The 16,296-nt window shown below is 38.8% G+C and overlaps 1 protein-coding gene across 2 annotated transcripts in view; it reads right to left on the bottom strand.

Annotated features, from left to right (window-relative positions):
* Window positions 1–16,296, bottom strand: part of FTSJ3 (FtsJ RNA 2'-O-methyltransferase 3) — a 36,478-nt gene that overhangs the window by 1,115 nt on the left and 19,067 nt on the right. For both annotated transcript variants that reach the window (XM_033920925.1, XM_033920926.1), the window contains exons 10-21: window positions 15,390–15,490; window positions 15,199–15,285; window positions 10,263–10,409; window positions 9,788–9,923; window positions 8,672–8,880; window positions 7,734–7,848; window positions 7,556–7,649; window positions 4,961–5,177; window positions 3,160–3,254; window positions 2,892–2,994; window positions 1,362–1,545; window positions 607–701 (exon numbers count right to left, since the gene is read on the bottom strand). In XM_033920925.1, coding sequence (XP_033776816.1) covers window positions 607–701; window positions 1,362–1,545; window positions 2,892–2,994; window positions 3,160–3,254; window positions 4,961–5,177; window positions 7,556–7,649; window positions 7,734–7,848; window positions 8,672–8,880; window positions 9,788–9,923; window positions 10,263–10,409; window positions 15,199–15,285; window positions 15,390–15,490 — 1,583 coding nt within the window. The remainder of the gene's footprint in view (window positions 1–606; window positions 702–1,361; window positions 1,546–2,891; window positions 2,995–3,159; window positions 3,255–4,960; window positions 5,178–7,555; window positions 7,650–7,733; window positions 7,849–8,671; window positions 8,881–9,787; window positions 9,924–10,262; window positions 10,410–15,198; window positions 15,286–15,389; window positions 15,491–16,296) is intronic.

The following is a 16,296-nucleotide window of genomic DNA, read 5'->3' as shown; positions in this document are numbered from 1 at the left end:
GCCTAGAGTATGCACCCCCACCCCCACAATGACTTTCAGGCTACTAGGCCCCCTTGAGATTCTGATCATTGAAATTCAGCAAGAGTGTTTCCTCAATAATACCCCCTCACACAACAATCCAGTAAAAGTGCTTACCTAGATATTATACTTTTAAAACAGTCAACTTTGCTTTGTGTATATATACACAATGAGGCTAATTTTTTAAAGTAATTTTCCTGTTATATTCATAAATATATATATATATTCATAAATAGTTATAACACAGGTTTAATCAATATTTATGAATATAACATGTATGATTTCTTTTGATTACAATATTTGTGAGAAGGGTGGGTGGGGAGGGAGATAATTTATATGTTTAAGATGATAATAGAATGAATTTCAAGTGATTTGTATGATTTAATTGATGTAATATTGTATACTTGATGTAAGATGAAAAATGAATAAAGAATTGGAAAAAAAAAAGTTATTTTCCTGGGTAAATGGGCTATCTGAAAGATGCCCAAATTCCTTGCAGATAAAAATACACACTAATTGTTCTGTGAGCTTTTCTTGCTTATACACATCTGCACTGCAGCAAAAGGAAATCAATGGCACGAATCTCACCTGCGTAGCTGGGCCACCTTCTCCCGTTCTGAGACATCCACAGTATTTACCACTGCCTCAGCTTTCTTCTTGGCCTGTTCCAGTTTCTTTAACATCTGTAGGAAATGGATAGAGGTGTTAATAATGTCTCCCGGAATAGCTGCCTTAGTCTGATGTGTATCAAGTTTACAAGGAAGTATGGCAGCATATTGTCTGTCCTTGGGCTCAGAAGATTGACAACTTCAGACCAGTGGCTGGAATACCATGGCCTGCAAAACTGCTAGAATTCTGTGTTAATGTACATCAAGGAATCTTATTATAAACAGCAATGAATTCTTGCTGAAATTTGCAGGTTATAAAAAATGGTATGGTCCTTTGGAAAGGGCAAGAGATATTTGGGAAAGGGATAAATCACTTGAGATATTTTGGACACTATTATACTCTCATGTACACTGCTATATCATTTTTGAGTACGACTAAGGAAATATGATTTGCCAACCCAAACAATGAGTTTGAATTTCCTTATGGCCGTTAAGAACACCTCATGGGAAGACTCATTTCAGTAAATTGGGTTTCTGTGTGAGGGCCCTGGTGTTCTTGCTACCTGAAGCATGCCTGACCAATTAGTGTGCAGAATGGAGATCACATGACAGATCTAAAGCCACCTGTTCTTGCAAAGATAATTAGTCCTAATTTCAAACTTGACAACCCGGCAACATAAACCAGTTACTAGAAAAGAAAAAAAAGAAAAAAAATGCTACAGGAAATGTTCTTACTCGTTTCTTCTTTCTGGCTTTTGCTTCTGCCACCTTCTTGATAGGCCGGGCGTTAAGCTCCCGCCAACGCTGCCGGTACTCCTCCATCATCTGGCGGTTAACGGGAAGCTGCTTCATTCTGTGCTTCTTTTCCTCGTCCACGAACCATTCAGGCAGCTCATCGTCCTCCTCGTTAAAGGTGTACCTTCAAGGAAAAGATGGAGGATACATCCATGGTCATCTTTAAAAGACAAAGTGGCATTACTACGACACTGAATTAAAGCAATAGAATCAATGGAGACAGCAAACGGAAAAAGGAAGAGATCTATCTAAGTGCTGCCACTGGGAGAAAGGAGAGCGTGATGTAAGAAATATTAACCCCCTCTTTTACTAAGCTGCGATAGCGTTTTTAGTGCGCACAAAATTTTTGCGCGCACTAAACCCGCAGTACGCGGCTAGAATTAATGCCAGCTCAATGCGCGGCAAGCCCTAAGCGTAGAGCAAACAATCTAATATGAAGAAATATATAGAAATGCAATTAAAAATCTGAAAAAGGTACTGGTTAATGTACATAGAAGATTTAATAAACACGAGCAACAACAGGGAAAGAAAGATACTTGGCTTGATTTCCCAATCTGATCAAAGAAAATATACACCTTTATTTACAAGGTGTTTTACATCTGCAGCAGGGGTTCTCAACCAGTCCTCAGGAGACCGCCAGTCAGTCAGGTTTTCAGGATATTTACATTAGTACCGTAAGGCTTCTTCCAACAATATGGAATTCGTTACCATTATATTTAAGGTCCGAACAGAATTTAGATAAATTGCAATGGTATTTTTGAATTGGACTTACCATTCTTTCTTGCATTGAAAGTGATGTATTTAATTGTAATGTTTTGTTAATTGTGCACTTGATGTAAGAGTGAAAATGAATAAAGAATTTTTTAAAAAAGAAAGTTGTTTCCAACACTACAATTTGGGTTCCTTGAGACAGATAAACGAAACGTGGTCCGCGTCGGGACCTTCAGGAATCTTTTTCAGTTAAGTTGAATTGTTTATAGTTTTATGAATATAGGAATCGCACTAGTTTGAAAGTTTTTTTATCACTTTTTCACTATGATTGGGTGATGGGCCATGCTATATGGACCTTGTGTCTTTGACAGGGCTACAAATCTCCGAGCACATGTTACAACTCAAATAGATATACAAATAGTTACCTAAATTAAGTTTTGAAGTACTGAGATCATTATTTCACATTCATCATACTCCCTTTTGATCTCGAGCATATTATTTGTTTCCCTATTATTTTTTGACTTGGTTTTTACATAGACAGAACTACTTTTCTTAGAGATACCCAAACTCCATTTTTATTCATGCAACGGGATAAGCCCAGAACTGGATCACCTGTTTTAGGCAACACAGAATCATCTGATAATCCTCTCTGTGCGTCTGGTAGGGCTTTAGAAATAATTAATAGTAGTTGTCCCAACAGAGAAGATGAAACAGGTAATCTGACAAGAGCTGACGTGTCACTGCCTCCTCTTGATGTACCTGTTAAAGGATCCATCTATTAGATCTTTAGTTGCCTTCTTCGAGGTAGCAATCACAGTTCCCAGAGCTAAGCCTTCAGGGTCCAGAATTCGAGCCTTTTTCACTACAGAAAATAAAAGCAATTCAAACAGTAATAAATGCATGAGAATTCACTCTAGAAAATCTGTATACAAGCCAAATGAATGATGAAAAGCACACGCACACACACAAAAAGAGTATTTTGGTAATGATGTAGTTGAGTCACTGGAACTGCTAGACTACTGCTTACCTGTGCGCTCAATGGGAACAACCTCAAAGCCTTCACTCTCATCTTCCTCTAATGGGCGTTTCTTCCCCATCTTTTTCTTCATCGCTTGGATCTCCCTGAGTGCAGAAAGAGAGTTGGCATCAAACCAGAGAAAAGACATCTATACTCCAAAGAAACAAAAATCAGACATCCTCTCTGCCTCACGTTTACCAACATGTAATCTTATTGCTTCTCAAACAAGATTCTTCTCCTGAAGCAGCTAATTGTGAAACAAGGCCCCCTTGTCAAGAAGAAAAGAGAAGAGATGATCCTAAGACTGGTGTATCTGAAATGTTGAAGTGTGAACACCATTATGGACTATAGCGATACACAGAAATACGAGATGAACAAGTAACTGGAGATGCAGATAAGCTCTTTTTCTGTTTTGTTTTTGCTCACTTGTGGATTTTTTGTGTATTATTTTTGGTATATTTTAGGGTTAGTGATCTTTGTATTTATTTCACATTATTTACCAGTTTTTTGGACTGGGAAATTTTCTCTGTGGTGGAGATTTTTCCCCTCCATAGGAGTTTTGTTTTCTTCCCAGCCCTTTTTCTGGTTTGTTTAGGGCCAATGAGAATAATGGACTCCTGCAAGATGTGGATCCTGTTTTGAATATGTGGATCCCCATGGAGATTTGAGGCCTGTTTTGAGAAATGAATGCGCTTTTATGTGGGGGGTCACTGACTTTTGGTCTGAGAGACATTTGGAGCATTGAGATTAAGCATAATATTTCTGCTTCTCAATGGCCACAAATTTGGTCTTGGAGAATGAGATGTACAGTGTCAGCATCTATGAGACAAACTTGGTTCTTTTTATTGCATAGAGCTTTTTGGACCCCAGTTCGTTTACAAAAGTTGGATAGCTCTAAATCTAATAGATGCTGGCACTGTAAAGTGGGGACATTGGATCATCTAATTTTTTTATTGCCCCTGCATTAGGAATTTTTGGAATTCAATTTGGTCTCAAATAAATTGCTTATTGGAAAATCATGTGGAAATATCATATGATACTGTTCTGTTCGGTATGTCTATGAGGAAAAAAAAGTCAATTATCAGCACATAACAATAAGCTTTTGATGATAATGGCGGGTGTTGCTATGCAACATATTACTAACAACTGGAAAAATTATAGTAATCTCAATTATACGTTTTGGTGGAATTCCCTGTGTCATATTTACAAGATGGAAAGAGCAACTGCAATACAGAAAGGAAGTTATAAAATTTTTTTAAAGATATGGAGACCGATGGTTGATTTTTGTAGTGAATAGGCATCATTTTTCTTTGATAATATACATAGGGGAGTGGGGAGATTGGAAGATAAGATGTAGCAAAATTGAAATTTTGAAGGAATATGATAGTTTTAATGATTGTATAGAAAGATGGGGGGGGTTTAATTAATTTACATAATAAGAATATAATGTATGATGTTCAAGTGTTATACGATAGTATTTCATGTTGTTCTTTTTGTGCACTTGATGTAAGTTTGAAAAAGAATAAAGAAATTAAAAAAAATAAAAATAAAAGAAACCCATTATTAAATTGTTTTTGCTGAAAAGTAAGGCGTTTACTCCTCAGCTGTTAGCATTTTTTAAAGTATCTACAAAGAAACACAAACTGATCACCTCATCCATATGCATCCTGTGATACAAACACACAACAGTCTACATGCATGTCTCATACTTGTACATGTGCACATTTACATTCATACTCACACATACGTGCTAGCACAATCACTCCTGACTGGGGGGGGGGGGGAACTTTTCATGCTATATGGACTTCACCTCTCCTCCTCGCTGCTGTCACTCTCCGAGCTGGAGTCAGGCTCTGCAGCAGAGATCACATCCCTTCCAACCACAGCCGGCTGGTCTTTAATCCCTTCAACTGCTGCTTCCTGGTTGGCTGGTTCCTCATTCTCCACGTTCTGCGCCTGGAGTTTCCTTCCTTTCTTTTCAGAAGGGGTCGTTTTTTCAGCTTCCTTAGGGCTCTTCCTTTCATCCTCTGAGAGATGAGCATTGTATAGATTAGGGAAGCACCTTCCAGCCACCCCTCCCCCTCTTTTTAAAGATGCTTACAATCTATAATCCTCTGCTTCAATCTTTGCTCACAGACAGGAACCCCCCCCCCCCCAACATACACACACAATTGTACAATCCTTAAGTGGCTTCCTTTACTTTATGACTTGTATTTCTTTCCCATTACCCTTTGTTTCCGTGCATTGGTTTGTTTTTTTTGTTTGTCACCCAAACTCACAATTTTTAATATGTATACTGCTCAAAAATTTGATGGATGGTTTATCAAATTTTAATAAAACTTGAATTTTATTTATTTAAAAATTTATATACCGCATTAAAAACTATGCATTTTATAAAATTACATGCACACATATTAAAAAATACTAAAACATGTTTCGACAGAACAAACACAATAAAACATTAGCTAACGGTATCATTATTAAAAACCTTTTTTTCATAGTAACCTTTTAAAGGTTACTATAATATATTTAAGGATGTGTGGAGACTATTATTAAAGTATTATTACATTACATTAGTGATTTTTTATTCCGCTTGTGCCTTGCGGTTCAAAGCGGATTACATAAGAAGAGAGCTGGACATTTCCAGGAGGGTACATGACATTGGAGAATACAGATTGAGGGTATAGACTTAATGAATCATTTACACTTTTCCCAATTTTAATACTCATGTGGATTTGGGGTGGGGAGGGGGATTCTTGGTTTTCCGCTAATAATATATTTATGAATGACATAAGATATTATTTTCATGTGGTATATTTTAGTTGTATATGAATTTGGGAGGGGGGTGGGGTTAAATCTTCTTGTTGTATGATATTGTAGATTTTCAAGTGATGTTGTATTATAATTGTTTGATATTTACTGAACACTTGATGTAAGTTATAACACGGCCATAAAATTAATCTATAATGCAAAAAAATTCGATCACGTCTCCCCATTGTTAATAGACGCACATTGGTTACCAGTTAACCATAGGATCCTCTACAAATTGATGTTCCTAATCTTTAAGTCCCTCACATTTAGCGAACCACAATTTATTTTAAAATCACTTATCCCATACAAACCCCAAAGATCTTTGCGCTCATCTAATCAAAATTTATTAACTGTGCCATCTTTAAAAATCATTGGAACGAGAAGAGCTGATATGTTTACTGTTGCGGGACCACAATGGTGGAATTCCCTTCCCCATTATATTAGAATAGAAAGTGATATCCTAGTATTCAAAAAGCTTTTAAAATCTCATTTATTTAAGGATGCCTTCGATCTATAACTTAACTTATGGACGTTTTTAACTAATTTTTATTCCCCTAAATTGTTGATTTGGCTCAAACAAATATGCTAGAAATGTTTTGAATAAATTTTTACCCTACCTTTCGTTCTTCCCTGGTTTTTTTGGTTTTTTTCCTCTTCCCCATTGTAACTTTACCCTCCTTCCCTATCTCTCATGTGAGTCACAATTGATTTTATTGTAATTAGGTTAAAGTTTCTTTATTATATTATGTACATCGCCTAGAATTCTGAAATAGGCGATTCATCAAATGTGAAATAAAACTTGAAACTTGAACTTGATAAAATGAATAAAGAAATTAAAAAAAAAAAAACAAACAAAAAACCTTTTTTCAAATTCATCCTACAAGATGGAAAAACAAAATCCCATAAAAACATTTGCAGGACGGTAAGGCCTCAGCAGCAAATAGCATTAGCACATGAAGGCAATGACAAATAATTGTGTTTCCAGCATTTTCTTAAAGTTCAGTCTCCCGTCACAGAATCGCAGAATACCAGGCAGCGCACTCCAAAGCCTGGCACCTGCTAAAGACTGCATTCCTGTCCCAATTTTTCCACCAAGCTCTGCCTCTCTTCTCCTTGTACAGTAAAACCTTGGATTGCAAGTAACTTGGTTTTGTAAGTGTTTTGCAAGAGAAGCAAAACATTTGATTAAATTTTAACTTGATATACAAGCGACATCTTGTAGATACATACAGTATACGCACATCACAACTGAGCCGATGGTTCTTCTCTCTCTGATGCTGCGGGAGTGTGGTGACTGTTCTAAACGAGCGAGGTCTTGCAATACAAGTACATACAGTATTAAAGTTTTTGGGTTGTGGAACGAATCGTCTGAGTTTCCATTATTTCCTTTGGGGAAATTTGCTTTGATATAAAAGAGTGCTTTGGATTACAAACATTGCTTCTGGAATGAATTATGCTCGCAAACCAAGGTTTTACTGTATTCCCTATTCCTTATCCATCCCCACCGTCTCTTCTCACATAGGTTCCTCTATCCCATGCATGCTCTCTCTCTGCCCCCACTTTCAAAAGAGCAAGCCTGTACCCCCCCCTGTACCTGTTATAGCACCTCCTTTCTTTCTGTGCAGCGTCTTGGACTGTTTAATCTCCAGTTCCTCGTCTGCATCTTCCCCTATGCCAGCAAAAATATCCTGAAAATAATGCAGATGTGACGTTAGGTGCACATCAGTGCAGGAGCCACAGCTGTAAAGCACGAAAGGGGTTTTAACCCTCACCTTCCCAAACCACAGGCTGGTTTCCCGTTCCTGCCTTGCTGACTTTTCTTCCAGAGGTACGAGCAGCGGGTTTTCATCCTCATCACTGGGTGCAGCATCCGTAGAGAAGGTCACTCTGCCAGAGAGAGTTCAGTCAAACAGGACAATTGAAATACCCAAATCGTCAGGCACTGGGCCAGCATAGCTCGGAACGGTCAAACAGCTAGACAAAAAGTGTTCAGAACTATTATCCAAAGACAGAAAATCTTAAAACACATGGGGCTCCTTTTATCAAGGTGCACTATGGGGGGCTAGCGCGTCGAACATTTCATCACGCGCTAACCCCTGCGGCAAGCCAAAATACTAACACCTCATCGATGGAGGCGTTAGCGGCTAGCGCGGCAGGCGGTTTAACGCGCGGTATTCTGCGTTAAACCCCTACCGCGCCTTGATAAAAGGACCCCATGGTCAAATAAACAGAAACACCAGACAGAAATAAAAGGACCCCACCATCACCCATGCAGGGCCTTACCATTCCACCACCACTCAGCATATCTCCCTCCCTCAATCATGGTAGTGGCTAAACAAAACTAAAACTTGAATTTATAGACAGGGTCATCTTTATAAAAGAAAGCTCGTCTCGGTTTACAGTAAATAAAATAGAAGAATTAGAGAAAGAAACAAACTTGAAAGCTTCCAATTTCAAAAATAGCCAGGTTTTTACAGAAAGATTGAAGGGAACCTAATTCTCTCAACCATAGAGGGATATCATTCCTTAATTCAGTTAGTTTAAATGAAAAAGATTTCCCCACTTTACCAAGAGAGACTAAACCTTTAAGCGAAGGGAAGGACAATTTAAGTTTTTGCATAGTTGTAACCAGGCCCAGTCTTTGAGAGTTCCAGGACAGAGTAATGAGTAAAGGGCTCTTCCTAGATTCTTTGTACATCCCCAGTCTTACTTTTTGGGAGAAAGCATCTTCTTTTCCTTCTCCAGTTTCGCTTCATGTGCTCGAATCTCCTCTAGATCCTCCTCGTCCAGGTCACTGGCAAGAGACACCTCATCCTCTGTGGCTTCCTCATCAGAAAGGTACATGTCCCCGCCCTGCAGCTGCTCTTCCAAGATTGCATCAGCAGAGCTCATATCTCCCCTTGTTATCTCATTCAGTAGCTAAAGAGAAAAAGAAACCCCCCCACTTTTTTTTTTTTTTAATAATTCTTTATTAATTTTTAGACATACATACAGTGCATCAGAAAATATAACAAATGGTACAGTTAAATAGCACTAATTACTGACAAGTAATATTAAAAATATCTTTCCCCCCCTCCCTCCCATCCCAGATGTGTATGAAATTCTATTAAGGATATGTAACTTGTACTATTGATTAGTTACAAAATTTGCTAATGGGCCCCAAATCACATTAAACTTTTTATTATGACCAATTATTTCCGAATTAATACATTCATAACGATAAAATAAGCATAGGGATTCCCACCAAAAAACATGGTTCAATCTATCCCAATTCTTCCAGTTTTTTTGTGATCATTTGTATAGCTATCCCAGTCATAACTAGAAGTAATCTATTCTTAGCTGCCAAAATCGGAGTCTTAGATTTTAACATAGTTCCAAATAAAACAATATCATATGACATTGGAATAGAAGATTCCAATATCTAATTAATTGTAATCCATATTGTCTTCCAGAAGCTGAGAATTAAGGGACATTTTTAGAAACTTTTATTCCGAAATTGTTCCCTCTTACATCTAAATTCCCGTTGGAAATTGAAAGGGCTCACAGGATTCCAATGAGAAGGATTAACGGTCAAACAGCCCTAGACCGTTAATTTTTCGTGTGTTACGTTTCCAATAGGCCATGGAAATACTGAGGCTAGTTAAAGAAAATAGGAGCCTGACATATAAGGAAGCCAAGATATTAATTTGTTCCCGATTTTGCCACGGCAACTGCCAATTTGTGAAAAAACCCCACTACTACAGCTCTTCCAATGCATCTGAATGCACCCAGTAATGAGACCTCTACACAGCTCTGCTGAAAGTTACTGGGAATCCCAACCACTGACCTTAGGTCTGCTGATGCTCTTTAAGGAGAACATGCCTGTGTCGCCCTCCTCTGCGATGGATACACCTGGAAGGTCCATCTTCAACTCAATGCGCTCACGTCGACGCCTGATTTCCTTCAGGATCTTCTTCTTCTTCCTGACATGGGTAGAGACCACAAATCCTGAAACGGCAGCCCCAGGGGAGCTCTGCCAAGCAGTGGCAGCAATAGCTGAGAGACAGCAGCCCCAAAGGAGCCCTGCCAAGCGGCAAGATGATAGACCCCAGGGAGCCCTGCCAAACGGCGGCAGCAACAGCAGCAAGACAGCAGCTGTAGGGGAGCTCTGCTAAGTGGTGGCAGCATAAGCGGGACAGCAGCCGTAGCAAGATGGCAGCCCCGCTGAGCGGAAGCAGCAAGGCCGAGGCTCTCCGCCAATGCTTTAGAAACCTGCATTTTCCACGAATACCCCCCAAATTAAACACTTTTCAAAATGTCACCTCTTCAGCTCTGCCAGCTCCTCGGCCTTCAGCTCAGTCAGTTTTTGCTCCAGCTCCTCCTCTTCATTTTGGGGTTTTTCGCCAAGGGTATGTGACCCTTCTTGCTGCTGCTCTTTTGCCACTTCCTCTTCCTCACCAGAGCTCAAACTGTAAGAAATTAAAAAAATTACAATGCTCTTCATTTTCTGTTACCATCATAAGACATGGGAAGATGAGGGTCAGCCTGTGGTGTCACACCGCTGCATTTGTTCGTCTAGGGCAGGGGTAGGGAACTCCGGTCCTCGAGAGCCATATTCCAGTCGGGTTTTCAGGATTTCTCCAATGAATATGCATGAGATCTATTTGCATGCACTGCTTTCAATGCATATTCATTGGGGAAATCCTGAAAACCTGACTGGAATACAGCTCTCGAGGACCGGCATTCCCTACCCCTGGTCTAGGGTCTACCAAAAGGTAAATAGGTTAGTTAACTGCAACTTCGAGATATACCACCAATCACACAATCAATGTCACACATCCCAGGTGGTTTGCATAGTGAACACAAAGTAAAAGCAAGCAGGGGATGAAAGGGAGTGGGAGGGAGAAAGGGGCAACGACGAATAAGGGAAGTAGTAGAAGGACATGGGAGAGGTTGATTAAGCACGGTTGCTGTGTAGCTGCAGGGCAGGTCTGAATGAATTGAATGATAGCATTCCATTCAATAGCCTCGTTTAGACCCAATGGGTGTATGGAATTGAAATATTGCCCAGCAACTTTAGGCAACAAAAAATGTTTTATTCAATATCGGGAACAATACTGGATTTCTGAAATGAATTCCATACACCCACTGGGTCTCAACGAGGCTATTGAATGGAATATTATCATTTAATTCATTCATCAGTTTTAAGTAGCGACGTCTTTCCAGTTCTGGTTTTCTGCTCTACAAGTGGGGCATATGAGTTTGCTTCTCCACCGCCTTTCACTCGCTATTATTTGCTGTTTAAATGTCAGCGTCCTTGCTTTTTTGAAAGAATTTTTGAACTGCAGCAGGTTACTGGGGAAGGATGTTATCCGAAACTGAGTTCAGTTGAACCTTTGTGGATTCTAGTTTCAATCAGCAAGAAATCTTCATTTGGATTTTGGTCCTGAAATCTGTTGAGAGCGGTGTGGACTTTTGGACCCCTATTGAGATGTTTTTTTGTCTCTTTACAGTATTTCTGGACTGTGCAGTCTTTTGATGTTTTATACACTGTGCTAGTGCTGCCACATTAGTTTATGTTTTAGTGATTTTTCACTTATTACTTTAGGCACTAATTTATCTCACAGGGAAGACGCTATGATGGTGAGGTGTGTGGTGACACACGGATTGCAGTATTGAACGTATTTTCGTTCGTTTGACTATATAATCCTGCACTGAGGTCTTCCTCTCACTTAAAATTTATAAATAAATATTTAAAATATCTTTTACATTGTTTGGGCAGCGCTGCACAGTTTATTCAACATTTTAGTTATAGAACTTGTTCTTCCAGCCATTGTATTCTAAAGCATGATAATTACTACAAATGATGTCACATAGGGTATAAATCTGTTTGACCTTAATTTATCCTTTGGAGAGCACTGAAATTTTGAGGGCACGTATCGGCTCTCTCCAGGCATGAGAAGAATTAATAAACTTATTTGATTATTACATGGCTTCTTCTCATGTCTCTAGTCCAATCACGTGGGAGAGAGATTCCATTCTGGCAATTCTTTTGGCCCCACTGTTCAAGTCTTCCAGCGTGGCTTCAACAATTGTTAAATGTTTTATAAATTGTGTATGCTTTCTTGCAATCTGCATACATTTTTTTTATTTTAGGTATTTATATACCACCTATCAAGGTGTTCCAAGTAGTTTACAATCAGGTTGTCAGGCATTTTCCCTATCTGTTCCGGTGGGCTCGCAATCTAATTATTTTTAAATTAAACTCTGATGAGAAAAAAGAGTCAAATATCAGTGTGTAATAACAAACTTTTAATGATTCTGACTGGAGTTGCCATCCAACATATTACTAATAACTGGAAAGATCATAGTAGGCTTAATTTTAATTTTTGGTGGAATTCAGTATGTCACATATACAGAATGGAAAGATCAATAGCGGTACAGAATGGAAATTATAAAAATTTTACTAAAATATGGGAGCCATTAACATCTTTTTGTCATGATTAAATGCCATTTTTCTATTATTTATACATAATTTAGTATTGGGTGGGGGGAGGGGTTTTAAGTATATGATCTTATAAATAAAGGAACTAGGGGGAGGGTGGGAAGGGGGTTACATTTATACTTATAGATTATAATGATAAGTTGTTCAAGTGCTCATGCTAATTGTGTTTATTATGAATTTTTGTACACTTGATGAAAGTTTTAAAACGAATAAAGAATTAATTTAAAAAAAATAAATTAAACTCCGCTCCCTTCCCCCTACACACACACATCCAAGGTTGTCATGATGTGGAGAAGCAACATGGCAATTCACTGGGCTGCTCAAAAACACTCAAATTATATACTGCATTACCAAAAAGCAATAATTACAAAATCAAACATTACTTCAAATATACTTATGCTTTGACCCATACAGAGCTCTCCTCCTCCTCGCCCAGTTCAGCATGCAGTTAAAAAAAAATACTATGTAGCCGACTAGCACATGGAAAGCAAAGAAATTTGATCACGTTACGCCACTTCTTGTGAAATCTCATTGGCTACCAATAGCTCACCGAATAACCTATAAGATCTGTCTATTAACTTTCAAATCTATTCTTCATAAAACCCCGGCCTTTATCGAGCAAGTTTTAATACCTTATACTCCCGTTTGATCACTTAGATCTGATAGCCAACACTTGCTGGTAATCCCTTCTTTGAAATCCATTAATCCTGGGAGTCACCCTGGACCGCCATCTCACTCTAAATGCTCACACAGATTTATTGGTTAAAAAATGCTTTTCGGTACTATGGAAACTCAGAACCATCAGAAAATACTTTGATGCAGCATCCTTCCGCTTACTGATTCAATCTTCCATCCTAAGCTTTCTCGATTATTGCAACATCATTTACTTGGGATCCTTCAAAAAAAACATTCTAAGACTTAGAGACATTCAAAATTCGGCAGTTCGACTGATTTTTGGACTGAAGAAAAGGAAACACATAAGCCCCCCTACTACACACAAAAACTCCATTGGCTGCCCCTAGAGGCGCGAATCCTGTTTAAGTTCTCTTGTCTGTGTTACAAATCAATATTTGGTCTGGCTCCCACTTACCTAGTTTCCCATTTTAATCTGGCAAGTTATTTTAGGCCCACACGAAGAATCCATCTGTTCACCTATCCGACAATAAAAGCCTGCCACTACAAAAGATTCTTGGACAGAACTCTTTTGCCTTCCAGGCAGGCAAATGGAACGATTGGCTTAGTAATGCTATCACGCTCTCCTCATCCTACTTCAATTTTAGAAAACTGGTAAAAACGAATTTGTTCAAACGATTTGTGAACTAAGAATCTATATAGCTCTGCTTATTCAACCAATAACCCTAAGAACTTTATAGCTTTCCAATTCTTTCATTATGTAAGATTGTATTGTTGACTTTGATTGTAACCTCTTCGCTGATTGTCCAGTACTTCTTGCTGTAAAACTGCCTCGAACTTCCATGGCTTTGGCGGTATATAAGAATAAAATTATTATTAATACCCATAGGCAATACATTTTCTCGGTCGTTGCTCCTCAACTGTGGAATTCCCTTCCTATATATATAAGGGAAGAATGTCATATAGACAAATTCAAAAGCAAATTGAAATGTTTCCTTTATAAAGATGCTTTTAATTGCTAATTTTTTTTCCCTTCAGAATTTTATCACTATCTTAATTGGAAATTTTATTACTAACTTAATTTTTATGAGACCTATATATGGTCTTTCCCCTTCCTATCGTTTTACCCCTATTTGTCTCCTTTACTGTCAAATATTGTAGTTCCTGCCCTATTTTCCTGTTGGACCTGTTTTGTTTTATTGTCCGACTTAGGTTAATAATGTTGTCTCCCCGCACTGAGAAATGTACTACATGTTTTGAATAACAAATAAGCGATCCATCAAATTTTATTAAAACTTGAAACTTGAATACAGCTCCCAGTTCTGGGAATCAGCAGAGACCAACTATTTTAACACAAAGGCTGGATTTTGCACTCTTTGCCTGAGTATTACAGGAAGCTAGGGGACCATGACTGTTTTGAGCAGTAAAATGATTACTAAAGTTAATGAACGGTAAGAGTTTCTTGACTCATATTTAATAGATTATAGGCTTTATGGTTTATATGACACTTAGGCTTGTCTTTCTTTATCCATCTAGGGTGAGGGAGTCTTGATAAAGCCCTGAGTTGTATGGGCGAAACATGTTGGCGGATATTTCTACCCCCCCCCCCTCTGACTAACGTTTAACCTAAAGCTAAGTACTTTTAGTATTTATATTCAAAATTACCTTAATAAAAGTTTAAGTAAGAAGTATGGGCCCAATGACGAATGGGAGCATAAAGCCCCACACAATGAAATGACTTGAGTGTGTGGTGGCCCTCTGAGGACCCTAAAATACAATTATAAAAGCATTTCTGAAAGAAGTACTGTTAGCAGTGGGATTGTGTCTGAGAGTATATACGAATATCCTTCTTTCACATTTATTAACAGAGTGCCTAGTGATTCATGTTTTGAGAGTGAGGCAGATATTGCTGAGAAATCAGACACGGGGAGCTAAAAGTCATTGGCGGAGCTCTTATTAGAACCCTCAAGTGATAATGATTAAAAAAAAAAAAAAAAAAAAAAAAAAAAAGTTTAAATGTTATTTTATGATACACTTGTCGTAAGATGTAAAACGAATAAAGAATAAAGAATTTAAAAAGAAAAAGAACCCTCAAAAAGTTTCAGAGCCCCTCCTCTCACCTGATATCTGCATCCAGTTCTTTCGCCTGGTCTTTCAGCTTCCTTGCCAGATACCGGCGTAGCTTTGACCTCCAATTTAAGAGTGACCTAAAACAGCAAAAATGGTGAAATAGATCATCTCTCACAATGCCTTGACTTGAAAGCGCCACATACACAGGCAAGGATCCATCGTCCCTTCACGTCTCCCACACCTCAGCTCCTTGCGTCCAAGCACTTTGATATCCCTGCAGCACTCCCGAATGTCTTCTGTGGTTTCAGAGTGTTGCTCCAGCTCTGGACTGTCCAATGTGATCTGGCAAGAAGATTCCACCGCAACAGTAAAAAAAAAAAAAAAAGTCAAAAGTATAGACGGTAATTACAAAAAATGACATTATGCAGCCATGTTCCAAATTACCTATGCTTTGGTAGGGAGGATGGGGGGGGCAACAGACCATACCCAGGCATTTTATGCAGTAGCTCCTGCTCTTCTCCTCTGTCAAGCCAGTTCTCTAAAGCTCCTGTTTTCTTCCTCTACCCCTTGACTCTATATGGTGTCTCAGTACTTCACTTTCATCTGTATCTTCATCATGAAAGATTCAAGGGAGAAGAAGCCAAGCATCGGGCAGTATCCAAACCAACACTTTCACTGAGTTATGTTATCACTTAAACTCCCAAAACAAGACGGTGGGAGCTAGCCTAGACATCTGTGTCAAGAATCGATTTTTCACTCCGTCAAAAATTGCAAAGACTAGGGGGACACTCGATGAAGTTACAGGGAAATACTTTTAAAACCAATGGGAGGAAATTTTTTTCACTCAGAGAATAGTTACGCTCTGGAACGCATTGCCAGAGGTTGTGGTAAGAGCGGATAGCGTAGCTGGTTTTAAGAAAGGTTTGGACAAGTTCCTGGAGGAAAAGTCCATAGTCTGTTATTGAAGAAGACATGGGGGAAGCCACTGCTTGCCCTGGATCGGTAGCATGGAATGATACTCTTTGGGGTCCTAGAATCTTTTGTTGCTGTTAGGGATTCTGGAATGTTGCTACTCTGGGTTTTGGCCAGGTACTAGTGACCTGGATTGGCCACCATGAGAACGGGCTACTGGGCTTGATGGACCACTG

This window comes from Geotrypetes seraphini, chromosome 14 (assembly GCF_902459505.1).
Source record: "Geotrypetes seraphini chromosome 14, aGeoSer1.1, whole genome shotgun sequence".
NCBI classification, from domain to species: Eukaryota; Metazoa; Chordata; class Amphibia; order Gymnophiona; family Dermophiidae; genus Geotrypetes; species Geotrypetes seraphini.
The sequence above is the reverse complement of the archived record's forward strand: the minus strand, read 5'-3'. Positions and strand labels throughout refer to the sequence as shown.